The sequence below is a fragment of the Ambystoma mexicanum genome, chromosome 7p (assembly GCF_040938575.1).
Source record: "Ambystoma mexicanum isolate Mex_15411 chromosome 7p, UKY_AmexF1_1, whole genome shotgun sequence".
Taxonomy (NCBI): Eukaryota; Metazoa; Chordata; class Amphibia; order Caudata; family Ambystomatidae; genus Ambystoma; species Ambystoma mexicanum.
In genome coordinates this window covers 145,496,148-145,520,281 of record NC_090939.1, presented here as the reverse complement: position 1 = coordinate 145,520,281, position 24,134 = coordinate 145,496,148, and the positions used below count along the sequence as shown (strand labels likewise).

Sequence of the window (24,134 nt, the reverse complement as noted above, 5' to 3'; positions counted from 1 at the left end):
TTGAATGGTCTACCGAGGCGGAACAAGCTTTCCAGAATTTGAAGACTAGATTTATCTCTGCACCGATCTTAAAACATCCTCGCCCAGAACTCCCCTACATTGTTGAAACTGATGCTTCGAGCCTTGCCATGGGGGCAGTTCTATCACAAAAGGACCCAGTAACCAATCAGTTGCATCCCGTGGCATTTTGGTCCCGCAAATTCTCGCCTCCTGAAATCAATTACACTATTACTGATAAGGAACTTCTAGCTATCAAGTCCGCCTTTAAGGCTTGGCGGCATTATCTTCTGGGGGCCCGACACACCGTTACTGTGATTACAGATCACCGAAACCTGCAATATTTGAAAACCGCAAAAGCTCAATCCTCTAGGCAACTCCGTTGGGCACTATTCTTTGCCGAGTTTGACTTCATAATTACCTATCGACCTGGTACAAAAAACGGTAAAGCTGATGCCCTTTCTCGGATGGGAGTGGAAGAACATTTGATCAATCCTAAACCTGTACCTATCATTCCCGAACAAAGAATTCTAGGTGTAATCGCCACACAATCCATAGAGGAAGTTAAGGATAAAGCCAGGCTACTGGTAACTCCAGCAGACATACAGAATTGGCATCTGCAGGGAAAGGACTTTACGGTGAAGGACAACCTATTATATTTCCAAGAACGGTTATACCTGCCCAGCACAGATTTACAGAAAAAGGTAATCTCTTGTTATCACGATTCTTTAATGGAAGGACATCCCGGTATGACCAAGACCTCGGAAAAGATCAAGCGCTACTTCTGGTGGCCGTCTTGGAAAAAAGATATCAGAGACTTTATAATGTTCTGTGGAGTATGCGCCCAAAACAAGAGTCAAAAGGAAAAACCAGCCGGCCTCTTATGCCCTATTGACATCCCGCCTCGCCCTTGGCTTACGCTTTCTATGGACTTCATCACCGTTCTACCTCCATGCTCCGGATACAATACGATCCTAGTAATCGTGGACCTATTCTCCAAGATGGCGCATTTCATTCCACTCAAAGGCTTACCAACAGCAGCAACTCTGGCCCGAGAATTTCTCGAAAACATCGTCCGACTGCACGGTTTTCCTTCAGTTCTAATTTCGGATTGAGGTAGTCAATTTATTTCTCATTTTTGGCGAAGTTGCTGTCGGTCGGCTCAAATTGATGTGAGACTTTCGACTAGCCACCACCCTCAAACCGACGGACAAACCGAGAGGACCAATCAAACTCTGGAACAGTATTTGCGCTGCATGCTACAACAAACTGAAAAAACTTGGAAAGATATCCTTTGGATAGCCGAATATGCCTACAATAACTCTGTCCACTCGGGAACTGGGAAGACCCTGTTTTTTCTTTTATACGGTAGTCACCCTCGAACCTCGGGGTTGGATCCACTCCAAGATCTTGGAACACCAGCAGTAGACCACCTGCATTCTACAATCACCCAAGCCTTTAAGGAAGCCGTTTCTCACCTTCAAAGGGCTAAAGAACAATACAAGAAAGGAGCAGACCAACATCGGAAGGAAGCCCCCCAATATCAAGTAGGAGATCAAGTCTGGTTATCCACCAAATATCTACCTCTAAAAGGACCACGCACATTCAACCCAAGATACCTTGGTCCCTATTCCATCACTACCATAGTAAATCCAGTAGCGGTCAAGTTGGACTTGCCCCCTCACATGAAGATACATCCGGTCTTCCACGTCTTTCTATTAAAACCCGTGCAACCTCAAACCCGACTAACTACATCTCCAAAACCTATTCTAGTTGATGGAGAACTCGAGTTTGAAGTCAAAAGCATCCTGGATTCCAAGATCTCCAAATCTAAACTATTTTACCTGATTGACTGGAAAGGCTACGGTCCCCAAGAAAGATCCTGGGAACCTGCAGAATATGTCCACGCGCCTCGTCTAATCAAAAGATTTCATCGAACATTTCCTAACAAGCCCAAACCCCCGGAGAAGCCCGGTTTGGGAGGGGCCTTGAGGGGGGTGCTGTCATGATCTCTGCTTCCAAAAGATCAGGACTTGCCCGACTCCCTTGGAAGCAGACCCATAACCCCGGTTCCGAGTGCCAGCCAGTCCCAATTGGAACCTTTTGGACCCTGTCCTGGCGCCAGTGGCACCAGGCTCATAAAGATGCCCGGTCCCAGCGCTGGAAGCGCCGGGCTCACAATGCTTGGGTGGACTTACCTGCAGCAGACCATGCTGCTTACTTACCTGCCAGTTGAACCCCTGATCCTCTTCTGTTTGGGACTACTTTTCCTGTTGGGTGGGGCAGGAGCCACTCCCTAGGTTCAGAACACTGGAACTCTTCTGGAAAGCAGGAACTCTTTTCTTACCTAGGCGTGGCTGTGGAAGGAGACACCTAAGCACTACAGGAGGCTATTTAAACCACACCCGATGGATGAATCTTGCTTTGCGTTATTCTGCATTCTCTGCAGCAGAACGCTCATCGTGTCTTCTGCTTCTGATCCTGGGCCTAAGGGAACAAAGGCTTACCATCCTCGAACCCAGTCTTCAGCAGCACCTGTAAAGACAAAGAAAGAACAGGTTAGCACTACGGTCTTCAGTGGCAGCGCATCTCTTGCCTGGTCCATCGGCTGTCACCAACGCCTCGCGCTGCATTCCGGCATCTGAAAGACAAAGGCTTACCTACTCTTCGCATGCTCCGGAGGTCTTCGCACTGCATTCCGGCATCTGAAAGACAAAAGCTTACCAGCTCTTTGCACGCTCCGGAGGCCTTCGGCGCTGCATCCCGCATCTGAAAGACAAAAGAAGGTGCGTTTAAAGACATTGGGCAACTTTATTACTCATGTGCCATTACTCCTTCCCACGCCGAATCCAGTGGGTATTCCAGCACCCTTCAGCTTCTCTAAAGCTCCGAACTTGTACCTGCAAGATAAAAGGGACAGTTAGTGCGCATCGTGAAGCAGGCTACAAGCGCTTACTTACGTGCTTCCAGGCGCTTCTATTCCTCACGCGGGTTCGATCCTCAACTCTCATCAGCCCGCCATCCGCCATCGCCGGAACCCTGCAAAACAAGAGATATCATTACAAAAGACTTTTAAGACATTTGAAGTGCCCAGAACTTACCGTTCGTGCAGTTAACGACGGACAGCAGTCCTCTGAGGTCAAGAGGCCTGCACCCTTATCCAGTGAAGAAACTGGCTACGGCACCCTGCCCCGAGGCAGATGGAGAGCTCGGCGTTCACTTACCTAAGGTGAGGGTGTTAACCTTTGGGGTTCTACAGGAGAAGAGAAAGGGAAGAGGAGAGAGGCACCCATTAACCCCAGTTCATTAATCCCATATTTTCTATCTGCAGACATCTTACTCTTCGAGTCAGACATACAGTGCACAGAGGTCCAGCCCAAAGAGCCAACTGTGTGTTACACATCACCTTTGAAGATACGGCATTCACCCAGTCAAGACCGGCGCCTCTGCGGGAATCAGGTGAGCGTTACAGAATGTTTGATGGCTGCTGGTGAGTGATTAAGATCATGGGTAGAGCAAAATGGGAGGTCTGTAGTTGAATCTCTTCGCTCGACAATTGGACTCCTACAATTGCCGGGCTTGGCAGTTTTCTGACTCCTCACTAGGGGTTTCCTTGTCTGTAGCTCAGACGGTTCTTCTTGGCGGCTTGATAGGACATTCCGTAAGGAAGTGGCCGGCTTTCCCGCAGTACAGGCACAACTGCTGCTCTCTCTTCTTTTCTCGCTCGGCTTTGGTCAAGGGAGGCCTAACCCCTCCTAGTTGCATGGGCTCAGTGGCGCCTTCGGATCCCCGCTCGGCTTGATCTTTGGGCCGCAAGAACATGGGACGAGAGTCCGGTTTGCTACGGTCACTTTTCCTATCTTACAATCGCCGGTAAAGTTGCACCACCAAGCTAATGAACTCGGCACAGTCCCGGGGTCGATCCACCACTTGGGCCAAAACATCTTTCAGCTCCCCTCGCAAACCCCGGTGGAACCAGGTGGTCCGTTTATCCTCCAGCCAATCTGCTTCGACCACCAGTCTGTTGAAAGTGGTGATGTACGCCAACAGGAACTGGCTTCCTTGACAAAGGGACAAAAGTTTGCTATCGAAAGCCTGCCCATAGGAGCGCCCGTCGAAGAGCTTTTCCAACTCCTGCTGAAAACCTCCGAAGTCTTGTAACAGGGGATCATCCCGGCGGATAAACAGTACCGACCAATCTGCTGCACTTCCACTCAGGTAGGATAGAACAAAGGCCACACGTGATTGGTCACTGAGAAACGCCCCAGGTCGTGCCGTGCTGGGCACGGGCGCATCGTCGCTGGGAACAGTACCACCGAGTTACTTCACTGGTGTGTGCCTGGAGAGTCCAGACCGGCTGCGACTCCACTTTGGAGGTAAGTCTTTCGTATTAAGAATGAATGCCTGTAATTGTAGAGGCCCCGAATAACCTTCACCTTCTTTATTGCAGATGCCAAAGGGATCATGGTGAAGATGAGCTGATGCAGGTGGCTGAGCTCGAGAAGGCAAAAGGTGCGCAAGGCGCAGCGCTATGAGCGTCCTTGAAAGTTGGCTAACCTGTGCTGTTGTTCCTTGCAGGTCGCGGGAGGAATCCTGGAAGAAGGGGGACTAAGGAACCAGACGCCGGATGGACAATGTTCGAGTGGCGGTGGACTTCCAGGAAAACTTGGTAAGTAAGCTTACTTAATGTCTTATTCTCGTCCTTCTTCCCAGGGAAGTTGCTGGAGAAAGGTAGCGAAGATCCAGGAAGGGTCCGGATGGATGGCGGAGATAGAAACTGGGCAGGTAAGGATGTTCTTGTTCTTCTCTCGCCCGTGCAGGCCAAGATGCTGAGCAGGACCCGGTGAACGTCACGCTGCAAGAGCAGAATAACACGAACCACGTGCCTCGGGTCGGGCGTGGTTAAAATACCCAGCAGGTATCCCAGGTGCCTTCGGGGCGGGCCGTGCCCTGGATGCTAGACTGCTTGTTGCAGTTCCCCATTGATCCTAGTGGGGGCAGCCATGTTAGTCCATTGCCCATTGGAATCCACACCTGCCATGTGAGTCTGATGCCAACGGCACCAGGACTGACTCTAGGGCACCCGAGAGGGGCAGAATTGGGTCCTTCGGGCCTTGTTAAAATGCTGTGGCGCGAGCCAGGAAGCCCGAGTTCCTTGGCCTGGGGCTAAGATTGTGACAGTATAATGGGTTGAACCATCCATAACACATAAGAACCATCCATAACACATGAAATACAGACCCTAATATTCATGTATGTGCAGCAATAGAAATTAAGAAAATGTTGGCCCTGTGCTTATTTTTCAAGCATCTGGTATGACTACTGATGAAACTTGACCCACAAGGACCTCAACAATGCATTACAATGTGCAATGTATTACCAAACAACACATCCGCAAATGCAGCGATATTGGTAATGGCCGGCAGCGTGGATGACGTCGCCACTCTGGCGCCCGTTATTTGTTAACTGTCAGGATAGCGCGACTGTGACGCACATGAAACTCTGCCATCCTGAAAGAACCCAGCCCTAGCAGTGCAATTGCACATTTAAAAAGGTAAGAATGAACAAAACTGATGATGGGACATTTGAGATATACTATATTGGGGGGGGCGGTGGATAATCTTTGGTAACATCAAGCCTAATCCCTTTCAGGTTTTACGCCTACTCATCTGAATAATTTGGAAGAAGCGGAACCGAACAGGAAGCTACTTACCAATTTAAGGTAAGATAATGACAGGTTGTACAGGATAGTTAAACGCTCTATAATATGATAACAAACCAGGGACAATGTACTAATATGGCTTATGTTTGCTATAAAGCAAACTATAACAAGGAACACTTGAAGCCAGAACTTAACCCCATGACAATTCTCAACCACCAAGCCTAAAAAGGACCAAAAAATAAAGGAAACCATTAAACCACTATGTGCATTGGGCATGTTCATTTATCAATTAGCCTACAATATAATCTCTTACATTTCCATAGGTGCTGGAATGAGGTGAATGAATGCAATGGGATAATCTAAAACTCACAGCTAATTAGCCTACCTAACTGTGACAGGACTCGAGTTATCAAACTCGAAAAGATTGAATAAAAGCCTATTTAAATTTCTGAGGTAAGAACTATCAGGACAGATTTGCATAACTGACATTATGAACAGACACCTTTAAACTAACCCCTTCCATTACTAACAATACCCTGCCTTATGTTCCCCTGTTCCAACTACAGAGCCACTAACCTTGTCTACTTAGCAATCAGTTGCTCTGATTCCCATGCAATTGTATATATAAATGACCTATGCGTGAAAACTGTGTGAATACAATGAACAAAGTTTGAAATGTATCTTGTATGTAAATCATGTACTAAACTATAGCAATAGAATACATCATACTACACACCTACTCACAGCTGTGCCTTGAGAAAGCCCGGGTAAGGGCGAAACAAATGCACGTGCCTCCAAATGGAGTATGTTGACACCCTCTTACCTAGAAGAGGGAATACCTTTGGTATTCAATTAATAATAAAAATTACTTACTAAATGACTGCTTTGGTGTTCTTTTGAGAAATATAAAGTAATAGGCTAGACGCAAGTAACCTTCCAAAAACTTTCCTATTTACTTTCTGACTGACTAGTAAATACCAGTCATTGAAAGGCTCTGCTGCCAGGCCTCTATAGTGAAACAAATTCCTAATGATAACACAAGCAGTAACAGATACAAAGTAACTAAGCTCTTCCAAAATTAAAGGGAAGGTGCACCGAATAGTATTCACAATCCTCATAAGGTTCACAAAGCGTTCTGAACCAACAAAAAATAGACAACCCTCCTGTGCTCCCAGGAAGTCCTCCTCAGGGCAGGTACAGAAACCCTAACAGGTTAGGCAGGCCGGTGGATAGTCGTCCCTGCCTTTTTCCTGTGTAGGTCTGGTGGTCTTCTGATGCCTGGTTTCTCTGCATGGTCTGGGACGGTAATCTGGTGGACTTCCTGTCCCTGCCTTTACAGTCCGTTATGGTCAGGACATACGCTCTGCACACTCTCCCCGCGAGGACAGCCATGTTTGCAGCCCTGTCGGATTTATTGCAGAAGAACGTTTTTTCCCTGGTTCCTCTGGCCTAACAGTATCTGGGGTTTTACTCCAGGGAATTTTTGGTCCCGAAGCCCTCAGGGAAGCGTCAGCTCATCCTAGATTTCAACCGGTAAGGAAGGCATGGTATTAACAGTAAGAGACACAAGTGACCACAGTGCAAGGGTGTTTATTGAACTTCAACAAGGGTGTAATAAATGCCTATCTTATCCTAAATCTACAGATGGGAGCAAGCTACGACCATCAAATAATAATAGGGGAGTCTCGCCAAAATAAAAGAGCCTATAAAAAAAAATATTGCCAATTCTTACCTCTAAATACAAATAGTGTGGTGTAGTGTTTATGAAAAAGAAAGAAGTGTTCACTAAAATGATAGGTCAGGATGTTCAGGCCGTTGGCCTCCCTTCCCCATGTTTTCAGCACGGGACAAGGTGGTTCACTCGAGCATAGCACCCACTCTGGCTTCTTTGGCATGAGGATACAGTTCAATTTACCAGCATCAGGGCCTTCTGTGCCTAAGTCTTTTTAGTTATTAAAGTCTCTTGATTCAGAGGGCCTGATGTACCAAAACAAACAAAAAGTTCCTTTCCTTTTACAAGTATTCAATTTCTTCACCCTGGATCCTCCTCAGCCGGGCTCAGATCCCTTTTATACAACAAACTTTACTTTGGCTCCCCCTCTTCCGGGCTCAGATCCCCTTTACTTTGTATCCCCCTCTTCTGGGCTCAGACCTCCGGTGACTCATGGTTCACCCCAGATCCCCCTCAGCCGGCTCAGATCCTTCCTCTTACACAATTAGTCTCCCTCAGCCGGGCTTGGACCAATTTCAGTTCGTATTAACTATCGAAGACTTTCGAATGTACACAGGTTTAGCTTGACCCTTTGCAGGACCACTTCGATTTCACAATTCCTTTTTACATTTGCCACCTCTCAGTTGGATACCGAACAGAGACCTTCGAATGAGTACCCACGTGGCGCTGGACAACTCTGTATACAGTATCTACCTTGCTTCAAATGTTCAGTCACTCCTTTGCTGTTCAATTATATTTGCATCGCTCATCACATATGCATCACATACGGTTCTCCTTAGATTTTTCCATACAATGTTGCCGCTTGCACAGACCAGTCTACTATCAGTCTCCCCGACTCACCGGCTGTGCTGACTTTACAGGCGCTGCTTTGTTGGAGCCAAGGACAGTAGCACTGCCACAAACGCTCCTCCCCGCCTTGGCTATGGACGCGGGAGTACCTCCGACACACAATGCAGGTTTCTTCAGCTTTAATTCCAGGTCTTACGTTTCTTAGTCTCAAAGGCTCGTGAAAGTAAAGGTTTTTCTCTGAAAAAGCTCAAGGGCACTTCCCTCCTTGCAACCTTCTCTGGTCTTGCTGTCTTTCTCCTCGTATTAAACTGCAATCTTGGAACTGCTGCTTCCTTGTGTGCTTTGCCTTGCTCAGAGTGTGCTTTCATTCTCTGCCTTTTATCTGTGTGGGAAAGTGTGATGAAGTCAGGCGTGTGTAACGATGAGTAATTGCCTGACCATTGTGTTGTGTGAGAAATCTGAAGGTGTCTGCCTAGCCAGGGATCTGTCATCGAGGTGGCCAGGACACAGCCATCACTATTGGATCCAGTTCCTGGGGGTGGACAAGTGAGGGAGGATCACCTGGATAGGGGTCCTCGGGGAGTGGGACACCAACGGGTGAGATTCGGTAACCCCCTTTCTTTGACACCTTTTCCCCATTCTCTCACTTAGGACATTCCAAACCACCCCCCACCCTTTTCCAACATGAAAACTTTTGCACAACACACAAGAGAACAGACTAACACCCGGGCCGTTTACCGGACATGTCCCAATACAAGGGTCAGGCAAAGTCAGGCAGTTGATCAGAATCACACACACCTGATGGCCTTTCCCTTGCCCACAGGGATACAAGGTAGAGTAATAGAGAACAGTACGAGCAAGGCGAGCACGGCAGACAGCACAATGGCACAGCTAAGCAGGCACCGCAGTTCAAGAGAAGGAGAAAGGCGGCAGGAATCGAGAGGGTGCCGAGGAGAGAAGTGACCTTGCCCTTCTCGGCCCAGGCCCGTGTAACCTTCGTGGAAGAGAGCCCAAGACTACAAATAATAGCACAAGTGTCTTGCAGCAGATGTCAGCGGTACACAGGGCAATCCTACGCCGATAAGCAAGAACGAGGGAACCGCCCACGACCGTGGTACTGGCCTTGACTCCAGAAAAGCCAAAAGCCAAGCGGTTCAGCACAGCCAGTGAGTCTAGGGGAGAACCGATAAGAACCAGGCAGTGTTGAATGAGAATCGCAAAGTGGCAAGTTTGAACAAAGTTTAATGAACTGTAAAAGGTATAGAGGGGAGACCAGCTGCAAAGGGAAATCGGCACCGCGTGGGTGCTAACTCAAGAGACTCTGGTCGATCCCCATCAGAGTGAAACTACGGGTACCAAAAGGCCGTAGGAGAGTCGCTGAAAGAGGTCAAAGTGGTTATACAGGAGGTGTAGTAAAATCCCTGTACAATCGAAAGACATTGATCTACAAATTGTGTGAAAGCAAGTGAATGTGAAGTTGGTAAGAGTGAACCCGACCGAGGGATGCTGATGAGAGGGGAAAAGTCTAAAGTCCAGAGAATCAGTGTGTTGACAGAGGTGAACTCGGCCGAGGAATGTCCACTGTGAGCTTGTAATGGATCGGAGATTGGCCGCTCGGTTGTCGGTAAAGACAGAGAACAAGATACACATGGAGGGGAATGGTGGGGTCCTCCCGGTTGCATAGAAACCAGAACAGGTACATGCTCAGCAGAAGCGGTAGTGCCGGTATGGTGCGAAGCCAGATAACCTAAAGGAGCCATCCACCTCGAGGAAACGAAAATGCAGGACGGTCCAGAAAACACAGGCAGTTTCCTACATTGGGAACAAGGAGAACTGCAGCCCTACGTGCCCGTCGTACCAATGGAGACTGGTGGGGTACCAATCAGTGAAACCGGAGCTCTGCGGTCAACCATCTACATGGATAATCCCGTGAGATCGACTTGTAGGACCGGAGTTTCGCAGTCCGTCACAGCTGACGTACATAACTCCACACACGGAACGCCGGAGGCATCTGTGCCCGTGGCAACGGCCAGAGTTAAAAAGAACACCATAGCAGGGGAAAACGTCCCTGCTAACTGTAGGGAGACGGCACCCGCAACATTATCACACTACTTACAGCCACAACTATCGCTTCCCACACAAAGCCCCATAAAGATACAGTCTTACTCAGATGCAATGGAGCGAGGGGGCCCAGGTCTTCGGACGCCACAAGGTGAGGCAATATGGCATACCAGGTCGGGGAAAGAAAGGGGTGGGGCCTGGGGAAGGTTTTATAGCCTTCCGAAAGTACTTGATCCTGATTGATTAATCAGGCACAAGCCCCTATTTAACACTGAAATCAAAGAAGGACTGATGTGTTCTTTTCCTTGCATTCACAGAGAGAAGAGGAATCCGAGAGTAAAGCACCTGAAACTTGCTGGGTTTACGAGGATTAGGAGGAAGCTAAGCCAGAGAATACACCCTTATACTGGAATACCCAAAAGAGACTCTGAACATTTTTTTAAGGACCCTTCAGAGAAACTGAGTTTATTCCATTATTGAGTCTCTGTTTTTTTTTTAAATAAAGGCAAGAATTCTGCAAAACATTTCGTGGTCCTGCCAGCCTTACAGAACTGTTTGAAAAGATATTCAACTGTGAACAAAGGGATTTGAAACCCGCTAAAGAGAAGGGTCAGCGCCCAGAAGAGGGGGACTGAGGGGTGAAGCCATCACCCTAAGTGAAACTGTGATAAACAAGTGAGAAGGGTCTGCGACCAGATGAGGAGGACCCAGGTTTGAAACCATCACCCAGTGAACATTGGAAACAAACTTTCATTTGTTAAAGGAACTTTTGTTTTTGTTAGTTAGGCAAGAGACTTTCAAGGAAACAAGACTTGGCCATTGAAGGTTCTGAGAGCTACCATTAGAGCTGTCGTCTCGTGCTCGAGAAGCCCGAAACTGTACTGTACTCCAAGATCCCACCTTACCCTGTGTCAAAACGTGGGGAAGGGAGACCGAGGCTACCTCATTCCAACATATTATTTGAGAACACTTCTTTCTTTTCTTGAGAACTATCCCACACCCTGTTTTTTGTATTAGTTGTAAGGTTTGGCAATAGGTTTCTTAGTATAGGCCCTTTTATTTGACACAACGCCACTAGGACTGCCTTATTTTTCATTTGGCTTGCTCCCATCTTAGATTCAGGTTTAGAATAGGCGTTTTTTCCAACCTGCATACACAATTCATTGTTCAATAAACACCTATGATCTGTGATCACTTGTGTCTGTTTTACTTGTTGCCACCATGGGTTCCTCACAGTTGGGACATGTCAGGTATACGGCTCAGGTGTTAGTCCGCTTTCTCTCACAGTGAGCTGTCCGTGAGAAAGTGTGTGTGTCAGGAAAGGGGGCTGAGGGTTGAGTTCTTAAGTATATCAGGAAAAGGTGTTACAGGGAAGGGGAAAGCGCATCTCACCATCTGGTGTCCTACTCCCCGAAGACCCCCATCCAGGTGATCCTCCCGCACTGGTCCACCCCCAAGAACTGGATGCAAAAGCGATGGCCGTGCCCCGGTCACCGGGATGACAGATTCCCGGGGACTAGCGGGTGACACCTTCATGTTTTCAAAGTGCTGAACTGTTTCATGAAGTTCAAGATGGACTACGCAGAAAATAATCCCTCTGGTTCAGAAGGGGGATTGGTTGGCATCCCTGGATCTCCAGGACGTTTATCATGTGATGCTTCTCCCTTCTTTGAGCAGCCAGAAGGTATCTTGCCCGCTAGTCCCTGTGGATCTCTCTCTCAGGTGGCCAGGGCACGGCCATCGCCTTTGGTTCCACACTGGGAGGATCACCTGGATGGGGGGTCTTTGGGGAGTGGAACGCCTGATGGTGACACATGGTTCTTCCCTGTAACATCTTTACCCCATACTACCAGGTAGGATATATGGAAACTCTACCCCCCCCCCTTTTCCTGCACGAACACTTTTACACGGTCAGCCCGTTCTGGGAGAAAACAGATTCAGACCAGAGCCGTGTACCTGACATGTCCCACTAGTACAGGTCAGGCAAGGTCAGGCAATTACTAACAATCACCCACACCTGACTGCCATTAAACTTCCCCACACGTATAAAAGGCAGAGCATGAGAGCACACTTTGAGCGAGGCAAAGCACACCACGTGTGATGAAAGACGCGAGTAAAGCTAAAATGCTGATGAATGTTTGAACTTGAGAAGGAAAGACACAATATCGTTGACATAGTGGCCCTTCACCGCGAATGTGCTCAAAAGTCGGACCACACGTCTCTTACGGTTCCCGTGAGGGGACCTCGGAATCGGGCGGTAGGGGATTACCGGCACCGGTCTCCTTACCGGTGCCCGGTATCCCCTACTGCCCGACTCGGAATGACCCCCATAGTGTCTAACACCCTATCTAAATTGAAAGCCTCAAATTGCAAAGGAGGCAGTGTCCCAGCAGAATTAGTGAAAGACTGTGCCCCCTATCTTATTCCCACCATCAACAATTTTGTCCATACCAACATAGTGCCAGCAAATATAAAAGAAGCATGGGTCACCCCTCTCTTAAAAAAGCCGTCACTCGACCCCACAGTTCCCACAAACTATCGCCCAATAACAACAGTTCCCTTTCTCCTGAAACTCAGACAAAATAGCCTATACGCAAATTCAATCCCATCTCGAACAGAACAAACTCCTAGGAACTAGACAATCAGGCTTCAGACCCAATCACAGCACTGAAACAGCTCTTCTGGAATTGAAAAACCATATGGACATTATTAAGAGATTCAGGGAAACTCTGCATTCTACTGCTGTTAGATCTCTCCGCAGCATTCAACCTTGTAGACCATGATAAACTATGCACATCCCTATCTAACGACTTCAATTTCTTGAATGACGCCACCAAGTGGGTTAAATCCTTCCTCTCTGAACGGACATCTAGAGTGGCTATAGGCAAGGAAGCTGGTGACCCTATAACAGTCCCCATAGGAGTCCCCCCAAGGATTGTTTCTTTCTCCCACACTATATAACGCCTACACGAAACTCCTCTTCTCCGCATTAGACAATATGGGTGTCATCTACACCAACTTTGCAGATGACACCCAGATCCTCATTCCCATCACAGGAGACTACAACCAAGACACCCTAACCATCAACAAAATGTACTCTATCATACAAAACTGGATGGCACTCAACAGCCTCTGTCTTAACGACGAAAAGACAAAAGTCCTCATCGTTGGAACTTTAAACAAAATAGCAACCCTCCACTCAGACTACACATCCATCAATATTGATGGCACCATGATCCCGGTACTCAAACAGGTGAAAACACTTATGGTATACATAGATGCCAACCTCACTATGAAAAAACATATCTGTACGATTGCATCATCCACAGCATACACATCAAAGCTCATAGTGTGAAGTCGACAATTCCTGACCCTGACTAATTGCCTCACCCTGGCCAGAGCTCTGGTTCTGTCCAGGTTGGATTATTGTAATGTACTTCTTGCAGGGATCTCCACCACCAACCTTAACAAACTACAGCTTCTACAAAATAAGGCGCTAAGAGCAGCACTAGGGATCAAAGAATACAACCATATACCTGAGGCTAGGAAGGAAGCCCACTGGCTGCCCATCAAAGCCAGTATAATCTTCAAAACACGATACATCACGCACAAATGTATCACCAATAAAGCACCACTCTACCTGAACAATGTACTAAAAAAAAAAAAGGAAAAGTCAGATCCTTAAGATCCAATGACGGACAAAACCTAGTGACACCTAGGTACACTGGAACTCCCTACCCACCTACATCAAAAAAGAGACCTATTTCCCCATGTTCAAAAAACAACTGAAAACTTGCTTGTTCAACATATTTTAGCACAACCTTCTAACCAAACTATGACAACTATATTGTTAAATGACCATGCATATACCAATGCGCTAGTATCCTATCTTTGTATTCTATGCTCAACTAATGCCTGTGTACACCAATATATTTTCAAGATATCTGTAACCACGCCATGATACCCCAGGGTCTGGCCGTGTAACAAATGAATAAATAAATAAATACACAGTTCATTAAACTTGGTTTAAACTTGCCACTTTGCGATTCTCTCATTCAACACAGTCCGGTTCTTATCGATTCTCCCCTCGACTCACCCGCTGTGATGAACCGCTTGGCTTTTGCTTCCTAGAGTCAAGGCCGGTACCACATGCGCGGGAGCTTCCCTTGCTCCTGCTTATCGGCGTAGGCTTTTCCTGTGTACCGTTGACATCTGCTACAAAACACTTTTGCTATTGTTCGCGGTATTGGGCTCTCCTCCACGAACGTTCTGCGGGTCTGGGACGAAAAGGGCAAGGTCACTTCTCTCTTCGTCACCAGCTCTATTCTAAGTCTTTCACCTTTGCTTGAACTGTTGTGCCTGATTAGCTGTCGCGTCATGCTGTCTGCCTGCCATGCTCGTACTGTGTTCTCTGGCTCCACCTTTTATCCCTATAGGAAAGGGAAAGGGCAGTCAGGTGTGTGTGATTCTGATCAATTGCCTGACTTTGCCTGACCCTTGTATTGGGACATGTCAGGTAAACAGCTCTGGTGTTAGTCGATTGTCCTTTGTGTTGTGCAAAAGTGTTTGTGTTGGAAAAGGGGGGGCAGAGGTTTGGAATGTCCTACGTGAAAGGAGGGCGAAAAGGTGTCAAAGGAAGGGGGATAACGCATCTCACCCGTTAGGGTCCCACTCCCCGAGGACCCCCATCCAGGTGATCCTCCCTCACTGGCCCACCCCCGGGAATTGGATCCAATAGCCTGGGCCGTGTCCTGGCCACCTTGATGACAGATCCCCGGGGACTAGCTAGGGAGACACCTTCAGGTTTCTCACATACCCTTCCTCCAGGTGATGTAGCCACATTTGTTTCACAGGGGAACCAGGAAAGAAAATCCATGTTTTCCTGCTCTTTTCCTTTCTGGGGCTCCACCGTGAAACAATAGGGTTGTAGTTCTAGAAACCATTGCATAACCCAAGGGTTGGACTCTTTGCGTTGGCTAATCCAAACATAGGGTGAGTGGTCAGTAACTAGAGTTAACTTTCTTCCTAATAGACAGTACCAGATATGGATAATGGCCCACTTGATGGCTACGGCCTCTAGTTCCACCACAGAGTCGTTTTTCTCACTTGGGAATAACTTGCGACTGGTGTATAGTATGGAGTGTTCTAGTCCTTCGCAAATTTGGGACAGAATGACTTAACACTGTAAGAGAGGCGTCCGTCTGTAACACAAACTCCTTCGAGAAGTCGACTACCTTTAGGATTGGGTTTTGGCATAGTGTTTGCTTTAGGATGTTATAGCATACCTCGAAGACCTCACGTCGCTGAAGTTTCTGGTTTTCAGCATTTTTACGTTTATCTGTCAACCGTGCCGTTTTATCTGAAAAGTTGGGCATAAACCTATGGTAATACCCTATCAACCCAAGGAAAGCTCCAAGGTCTCTTTTGGTTTTGGGAGTTGGAGTATCCTAGACAGCTTTTACTTTTTCATGTTGGGGCTGTACAGTTCCGTTCCCTATGAAGAAGCCAAGATATTTCACGGCGGATTGGGATAATCTGCATTTAGCTGGATTTGCAGTTAGACAAGCATTCCTAAGGACTTTCACGATGGTATAAAGATGGAAGAGATGGTCTTCCCAGGTCTTACTATAAATGTGACGATATCATCAATGTAAGCTCCACAAAAGTCTGAATATGGTTATAGAATGTTATCCATAAGACGTTGGAACGTAGCTGGCGCATTGTGCAGGCTGAAAGGAAGGACTTTAAACTGGAATAACACTAGGGATGTTGAAAACACTGTTTTTCCTCCTTATCTGGGCCATATACGGGAACTTGCCAGGACCCCTTTGTTAAATCTGGGGTAGGTAGAAAGGTGGCTTTTCCTATCAATTAGGTCATTGATGCGTGGGTTGGGATAGGCATTGAAGTCCGATATGGCATTAACTTGACGGAGGTCGATGCAGAATCTCCAGGATCGGTTGGTTTAGTGACCAAATGATAGGAGAGGACCAAATGACTTGAAGAAGGGTCAATGATATTAGTCTTCATCATTTTATTAACTTCCTCGATCACTACCCGTTTACGCCCTCTGGTAGAAAATAAGGTTTTAGGTGAACTTTGCTTTCGGTGTTCGAATATAATGATATGTACCTTTTACCCTTCCTGGTTTTTCTGAGAATACATCAGGGAATGAGACCATTACATCCTTTAGATCTTTTCGTTGTTGCCTAGATAACTCGGGTGGAATTAAGTCAAAGTTATCTATGTCTTTGGGAACAAGGCAGGCTAGAACTTTGGCATGGGCAGCTAATGGATTTTCTTTACACTCTTTTAGGAGGTTAATGTGATATAAGGGGGCTTTTTGTTGTCGGTCTGGCTGGGCGCCTTTATACGTGCACGTTCCCGTTCTTTCAATTATCTCATTAGGTCTGTGCCACTTGGAGACAAGTTTGTTTTCTGAGGTGGGTAAGAGGACTAGTACTTTATGTCCGATAGAAAAAGATCTTAAATTTACTTTTTTGTTTTAACTGTCCTTTTGCTGGTTTTGGGCCTTTCCCATGTGATTACAAACTAAGTGCTAGACTCATTTCATGTGTTTGCGCATTGTAGTGGCGGTTTGGGATTATTGGAATGGGGGCCTCCTCGTGTTCTTCCCAGGTTTCCCAGAGCATGTCCAGGACATCTCTCGGTTCTCTTCCATCAAGTAGTTCAAAGGGAGAGAAACCTGTGGAAACTTGGGGTGGGAGGGGTTCCTCACTGTAAATAGTGCCCATGGGATCATTCAGTCCCAGTCCTTCCTCTCCTTGTCTGCCAATTTTCGCAGAATTAGTTTCAAGGTCTCATTGAATCTTTCTATTAGACCATCGGCTTGGGGATGGTACACAGAAGTTGGCAAGGTGGTAATTTGGCGTAGCTATTTGACTTCAGCCATAAGCTTGCTCATAAAATTTGAACCATGATCTGTTAGTATTTCTTTGGCAAAACCATCCCTAGAAAAATAAAGTAGAAAGTGTTTCAGCATTTGCTGTGTGGTATTATTTCGCATTGTGAATGTTTCGGGGTATCGGGTTGCATAATCCACGATCACCAGGACATATGTGTTGCCCAATTTAGATGTTTCCAGCGGTCCTATTATATCCTTGCCAATCCGCGAAAAGGGGACTTCTATAATTGGCAACGGGTTCAGAGGGGCAAGCAATGGTACATGCGGGTTGGTCTTTTGACATATCTTGCATGTTTGTATGAAGGTTTGCATATCAGAGCAGAAACCTGGCCAGTAAAAATGTCCACTAATATGCGTCTGGGTTTTAGCTTGGCCCATATGTCCTCCCGTGAGATGGGAATGTGTAAATTCTAGCATGACCTTTCGGTGACTTTTAGGTATTACCAGTTGAGTTTTTCTTAACCCTTCCGAGGAGGTTTCTTTTCTGTAAGGTAACCCTAGTTTTAAGAAGGAAAAGGGACATGCCTTCTCTAGGCCTTCTTCCTCAAGAAGCTTGTAAAAAAGCTTCATCGAGGACTGGATCATTTTGCTGGGCAAAGGCTAGGTCGGGATAGATGTCAGGTTCCTCTACTTTCCTTTCCTCAATGGTAGGGGATTTATTAGCTTCTCCAAAGCCCAGAGTTACCTCTGTCTGTTTTATCGGGTTCACTGTCTTGGAATTTAGGAAACAGAGCTCTCTCCAGAATTCCCTGTGCAATTTGGTCTCCCCGACTGACTTTAAAAAGGACTTCACCATGATTCTGTCAGAGAACCTTCACGTCTCCCCGGGAGTCAGGATCAATAACATCCGCTAAGACGTATATCCCGAACTTCCATGCCAGGCCAGATTTTGGGGCTAATCGTATGCAACACCCAGGAGGGGGAATCAAAACTAAATCCATAGGAATTATTCTTCTTTTCCCAGGGGGAATAATAGCTTATTGTTATGATAGCATCAGGGTTACTCATAAAGGATACAGTGGCAGGCTGCAGGTATTCTTCAAGATGCTTTAATCAGGTTACAATATCAATAAGGTCTCATGAGGTACATAAAGGGAATAGGAAGTACTGTCAGAGGGGAGCCCACTCGCTCCCACCGCCCAGGCTCCATCATCACCAACTGCCCTGGGTGGAATTTCATAAACACTCAACATTCCAGTCAGTCACACTCCTGGCATTCCATTCCATTCATAAACTCATACTTTGCATTCACACACCATGCATTCAGAGGGAAGGATTCAACAGGAGGATAAACAGATTATAGGAAAACCATTCATAACACCTCCCTTCCTTCCACATAACCAAACACCCATCATAACACACCTCCCTTTCTTCCAAACAACCAGACACATACCTCAACACATCATCACTGCACCTCAAAAAACAGTGGCTTTGTGTCAAATGAAAGGGCCAATACTAAGAAACCTACTGCCAAACCTTACAAATAATACAAGGATGTGGAATAGTTTTCAAGAAAAGAAAGAAGTGTTCTCAAATAATATGTCCGGGTGTGGTAGCCTGAGTCTCCCTTAACACGTTTTGTACATGGGGTAAGATGGGAGCTTGGAGCACAGTACAGTCTTGGGCTTCTCCGGCACGAAACGACAGTTCTAATGGCAGCTTTCAGGACCCTTGATGGCCAAGTCTCGTCTCACTTGAAAGTCTCTTGCCTTTGAGGGCCTGGCATGGGGAGCAGGTGCAAGTGAATCTTGGTCACCTGGCCTAAGCACTGCCCACCTTTTTAGCCCTGCCTCTTCCTTCCTGCTCTTGACCCTTAGATCAAGGGCTTCTCGTGCCCGGGCGTCTGAAGCGAAGGGCAGTCGAAGAAAATGTCAATTCCTGTTTTGAACTGTTCGGACCGAGGGCCTGAACCCCTGCTTAGAAAGCAGGTAAGCATGCACCAACATGTGTTTACTCTCTCTGTCCCCACAGGCCATCCCCACCCTCTCTTGTCGCCCATGATGTTCCCTTGTGCACCCCCTTCTCGCACACAGGTGTTGCCTGTTTTGCTTGATTCTTCTACCCTGCTCCCCCTGCCCCCCCTCCGCCCTACTTCTGAAGTAGTCTGTCCTGCTACATTCTGGTTTCACCAACACCCTCTTGTGGCCAATGCTGGATTTGACTTGTATGGACTTCATTGATTCACAGTGCATCACCGTTTCTCCTGGTGGCCCTGAATCAAGCTGTTCCCATCTTCATCTTGTATCCAGGCTTGCAACAATATGTGTTACTACCGACTTCTGCAAGTGTATTAGCTCTCCCCTCTTGCTTCTCGACTGCTTACTCTGTGTTCTCTCCTCCTCTTCCTTTCTCCCTTTTCCTATCTCATCCCCTCCTCCCCTTACTTTCTTCTATGCACTTACTCTATCACAATTCTCCCTGGACCTAGTATGATAGCAACCTTGTCTGTCTCCTCCCCCCTCCCCTTACTTGGTTTTTTCCTCCCCCCTCTCCTGCACTATCTGAAATGTCGTCAGACCTAGTACGATAGTCTATTGTTTTGTTCGCCCCCTCCCTTTCCGCACCCCACCATCACCTTTTGCTTTCTCCGGCTCTACCAGAAATGTTGTCAGGCCTAGTACACTAGTCGACTGTTTCCATTTCCTTCCCACTCCCCCCCTCCCTTCCTTATCTATGCCTTAGCTCTTGCACTATCTGAAATGTCGTCAGGCTGAGTATGATAGTTCATTTCACATCCTTGCTGTTCATTGCCTGTAAGAATGTCATTGTATTTTCCCTTGTTCCCTCCCTTACCATGAAGTGCTTTGAGGCACATTGTGTATGGGCGCTATATAAATAAACTATAATAATCATCATATGTTCAGCTAACAAAAACAAAAGTTCCTTTAACAAATGAAAGTTTGTTTACAATATTCGCTTGGTGATGGGTTCACCCCTGGGTCCCCCTCTTCTGGGCGCTGACCCATCTCCTGCGTTTTCAGGAGGATTCACTTCCCTTGTTTTCTCAATTTCTTTTCAAACAGTTTATAGCGGACATCCCTCTGTCCGATTTTACATCTGCCAACACTGTTTCTTGGGACTTTAGACTTTACCCCTCTCGGGATTTGCTTCCCTTGCTTTCACACAGTTTATAGATCAAAGTCTTTTGATCCTCCCTCACTGGTCCACCCCCAGGAACCGGATCCAATAGCGATGGGTGTGTCCTGGCCACCTGGATGATAGATCCCTGGGGACTGGCTACAGAGACACCTTTCTCACACTTCACTGTTTGATACCATGCCTTCCTTACACTTCCCAGAGACAATTCTTCTGATTCACTGTGGGGGCTCTGCTTTTTCAGTTCCAGGTTCTTCCTTTTGGGTTGCGCTCAGCCCAGAGGATTTTCACCAAGTTGGTGGTTTCTCTGGTGGCACACTGTCACTTGAATGGGATTCAACTCTTCCCCTATTTGGATGATTGGCAGGTCAAAGCGGATCTGTGGGGGAAGGTCTTGGCGCATCTTTGCTTGGTCTGCCGGGACCCTCCAGGAATGGAGGTTTCTGATCAACTGGCGGAAGTCCCATTTGGTGTCCTCCCGGGAACTGGTGTTCATTGGGGTCCAGTTTTGCACTCGGGTGGGGAAGGGCTACTTGCCCCGGGAGAGGGTTTAGTGGCTACTGCTGCAAAGGGTCCCAGCATATCTGTCGCTGACTCTACAGGGTCACATGGACTCCTGTGTTTTTCAGGTCCAGTGGGCCTGCCACCATCTGCACCCCCTGGTCTCCTATATCCTGGATCACTGGCTCCTTGCTTCTCAGGCTTATGAGACTCAGGCCCCAGTTTCCTTGGGTCTGAAACAGGGGCTTCTGTGGTAGTCAATTGCCAAAAATCTCTGGAGGGGGGTGGATCTGGTGTGCGCCATGATGAATCCTCTTCCTACAGGTGTGGGGGGGTGGCGGTCTCAGACGGCTCAGTGGTTGTGATCCCCGGCAGCGCGTCCCCGTTCGTCCAACTGGAAGGATCTATGTGCCATTTACCGAGTCCTGTCAGCTTTCGGCGTGTCCGTGGAGGGCCGAGCCGTGGTGTTCAGGACTAACAACACTACTGTTCTGGTTTATTAGAACTGTCAGGGGGCACAGGGTCTCAGTCCCTTGAAGCCCTGGTCTCTCAGATAGCTTCTTTGGGGTGGACAACATCCAGGCAGATAACCTCAGCAGATAGTTTCCCTCCCCTCAAGACCTGGTGCTGTCAGACAGGGTCTTTTCAGAGATCTGTCACAAGTTCAGGTGTCCGAGGGTGGATCACTGTTTCCCCTTTGTCGACGAAGGTCCACCCTCTTCTACCTCTGGTGCCAGGCCTTAGGATTGTGGCGGATGGATGCCCTGAATCTGTACTGGCTACAGGGTCTCTTGTATGCCTTTCCTCCCATTCCCCTCCTCCCCGGGTGGTTCAGAGGATCATTGTGTGCAGGGTGTTGGTCCTCCTAGTGGCCCGGGCAGGCGTGGTTCCATTCTCTCCTGGACCTCCAGTGTCATGACCCTTGATTGATACCGAAGTGGCCTCGCTCTCTGTAAGCCTTGCTGGGGCGCGATGTCCGGAAGATTCAAGGGGCAATCTGGAAATTGTGAGGTCTCAGTTGACTGCTAGGGTTTTCGGGCCCAGTGGTTGCCTCTAACCTGTGTGCTAGGTGGCCTTCTACTTTGTAGACATATGTGAGGCACCAGGGGCATTTCCTGGCTTGGTGTGGGAGGACCAGGGTCCCCCCTTCCATGTGGGCTTCCTTCCGTGCGCCAGTTCCTCCAGGAGGGCTTTGACAAGGGGCTTGCAGTGTCCACTCTTCACTCCCAATGGCTTCCATTAAGATCCTCAAGGGAGATTCTACGAGGAGGATGGAAGGTGATGCCGTGGGTCAGGCTTCTTCTCACCCCTGTTCTTCTAAGGATGCTCCTCTGTGGGAGCTGCCCCTGGTCTTGAAGTTCCCCCAGGGTTCTCCCTGAGCATCTTGCTGACATCGACATCTATCATCTCACGCTCAGCACTGCCTTCTTGATTGCTATCACTTTGGTTCATAGGTTGGGGGCGCTGGGGACTTTGATGTAGGCTGGGTAGGAGGGGACTTTGTTGTGTGCCCCCCCCTTTTTGCAAGTCCTCCCATATGCTTTTGTATTGAGCTGTGACCCCAAGTTTCTTCCTAAAGCAGCGTTGCAGTTCCACAGTCTCAGGAGCTGGTTCCCCCAGAGTTTCTTCAGAATCCTCAGGGTCCAGAGGGGGTGGCGTGGTACTCCATTGATGTCCTGAGGACAGTGTTGCAGTACCTGTCAAGGACTGAGCCTTTCCGACAGTCCTCTTGTTACCTTTGGGCCAGCTGGTGCTGGTCGGAATGCCTCAGTAGTGTCCATCAGTTGTTGAATCAAGACTGTCATTTCCATGACGTACGTGTCTGCCAGGTTGCCTATCCAAGAACATGTACAAATTATTTCCACTAGGGGGATGGCTGCTTCCCTGGGAGTCCCTGCAGGAGTTTTGCGGGGCTGCTTTGTGGGCTGATCAGAGCACGTTATCAGGCACTAAAGGCTTAACGTTCGTAACCCCAGGGATGGGTCCTTTGAGGTTTCTCTGGGCATTGGCTGATTGTTCCTGGGGAATAGTGTGTTGTTGATGGTGCCCATACCTTTACTATGTGATTTGATTTGCATACATCCCTGACTTTCTACAAATGTATTTATCTTGCCCCCGTTCGCTGGGCTACCAGCTGTTGGTTGTAAACAAAACTAAAAACGAGTTTGCGGCTACAAAAAAAACGGCAAATCAGCCAATGGGGGTAAGGACGAAAACATGAATGTTCAGGTTTTCAGTATACACGGCAATCTTTAACGAATATGATGTGTACCAAAAACACAGGTTACATGTGTCCATAGGGGAAAAACAGGGGACCCCGAGAAAATTGCGTGTGACCCAAATACCCTAAAAATGTACTAAAAGCCGCGAAAATCATGAGTAATCCCCGGAATAAAAACTGCAAGTTCCAACTCAAACAGTCCTGGTAGCTAATGGCCTGAAGGCTGTAAAAGAATGGTAGAGCATTCAAAGTGGACCGGAAATTGAAGGCTAAATCATTGGAGGTGTCGTTTAAAACCTATTGATTTCTTTTAAGGAATACGGAATAACCTTATTTTCTCATAGGACACTGGCGGGTTTACCTACCGGTGGCATGGGTGCTACCTGCGTCCATTGCCTCACTCACGCACGTGTGAACCAATAGGATAAATACAGCACTTCCTCCTGCGCGTGAACAAAAGAGTGCCACCGCTAAGGCTGCCAGGCAGCCAGCCTGAGTTTGCACAACCGTCCACCAACCAGGACAGCCGCAATAGACATAGAAAAAATACCGTTTCGGTGATCGTGATTGACAACAAGTTTGTCCAATCCAGATGTAGAGTGTATGTTGTTCTGTTTCCATCAATGGGAGAAGGCGGAGGGCGGGGCCGTTAAGGCTTGGAAGGGGCGTCTGTCTGGCTGCACTAGCGAACGGGCCGATAAAGGATAATGGCAGTTGGGTCTTCGTTCGCAACTCGATGGAGGTTGTTGGCAGTTGTGTGCCTCTCGCTGGGCTTCGGTGAGTGCTCTGATCACCCTGGGTCTGTGTTTCGAGTGGAATAGTGACGTTCTCGCTCTCTTATCAGGGAACTGGGAGTGTGGACTGGAAGTAGGAAACGGTCACGGAGCAGAGGGAGGTAGGGAGAGGACGTAAGGGGGAGAGAGGCGAGTAGCTAAAGGTGGAGAATGGGTTGGATCTTGGTGACAAAAGCGGACCCGAGGGAGCCGTAGGGCAGTTAATGATGGAGCTTAAGGGCTCTAGAGCGAGGTAGCCAAAGGGACCAATGATTGAAGACTGGTCTGCATTTGTATCGTGCTGTATTTATTGTTTTGGAATGTGCTAATTTACGTTAGTACCGTTTCAGAGCACCTAAGCAGGTAACCCATGTAGG

General features: G+C 47.7%; 1 protein-coding gene and 1 long non-coding RNA gene across 3 annotated transcripts in view; one reads left to right on the top strand and one right to left on the bottom strand.

Moving 5' to 3' along the window:
- The window catches only part of LOC138525761 (uncharacterized), a 205,975-nt gene extending 182,515 nt beyond the window's left edge, over positions 1 to 23,460 (bottom strand). Inside the window, exon 1 of the long non-coding RNA XR_011283421.1 lies at positions 23,350 to 23,460. This is a non-coding gene — a long non-coding RNA (uncharacterized lncRNA). The remainder of the gene's footprint in view (positions 1 to 23,349) is intronic.
- A 127-nt stretch (positions 23,461 to 23,587) lies between these two features.
- The window catches only part of MPZL1 (myelin protein zero like 1), a 356,406-nt gene continuing 355,859 nt past the window's right edge, over positions 23,588 to 24,134 (top strand). The window contains exon 1 of one of the 2 annotated variants that reach the window (XM_069635931.1): positions 23,588 to 23,761. In XM_069635931.1, the coding sequence (XP_069492032.1) occupies positions 23,692 to 23,761 (70 nt within the window). In that variant the 5' untranslated portion in view covers positions 23,588 to 23,691. The remainder of the gene's footprint in view (positions 23,762 to 24,134) is intronic. The other variant, XM_069635932.1, reaches the window with a different exon arrangement.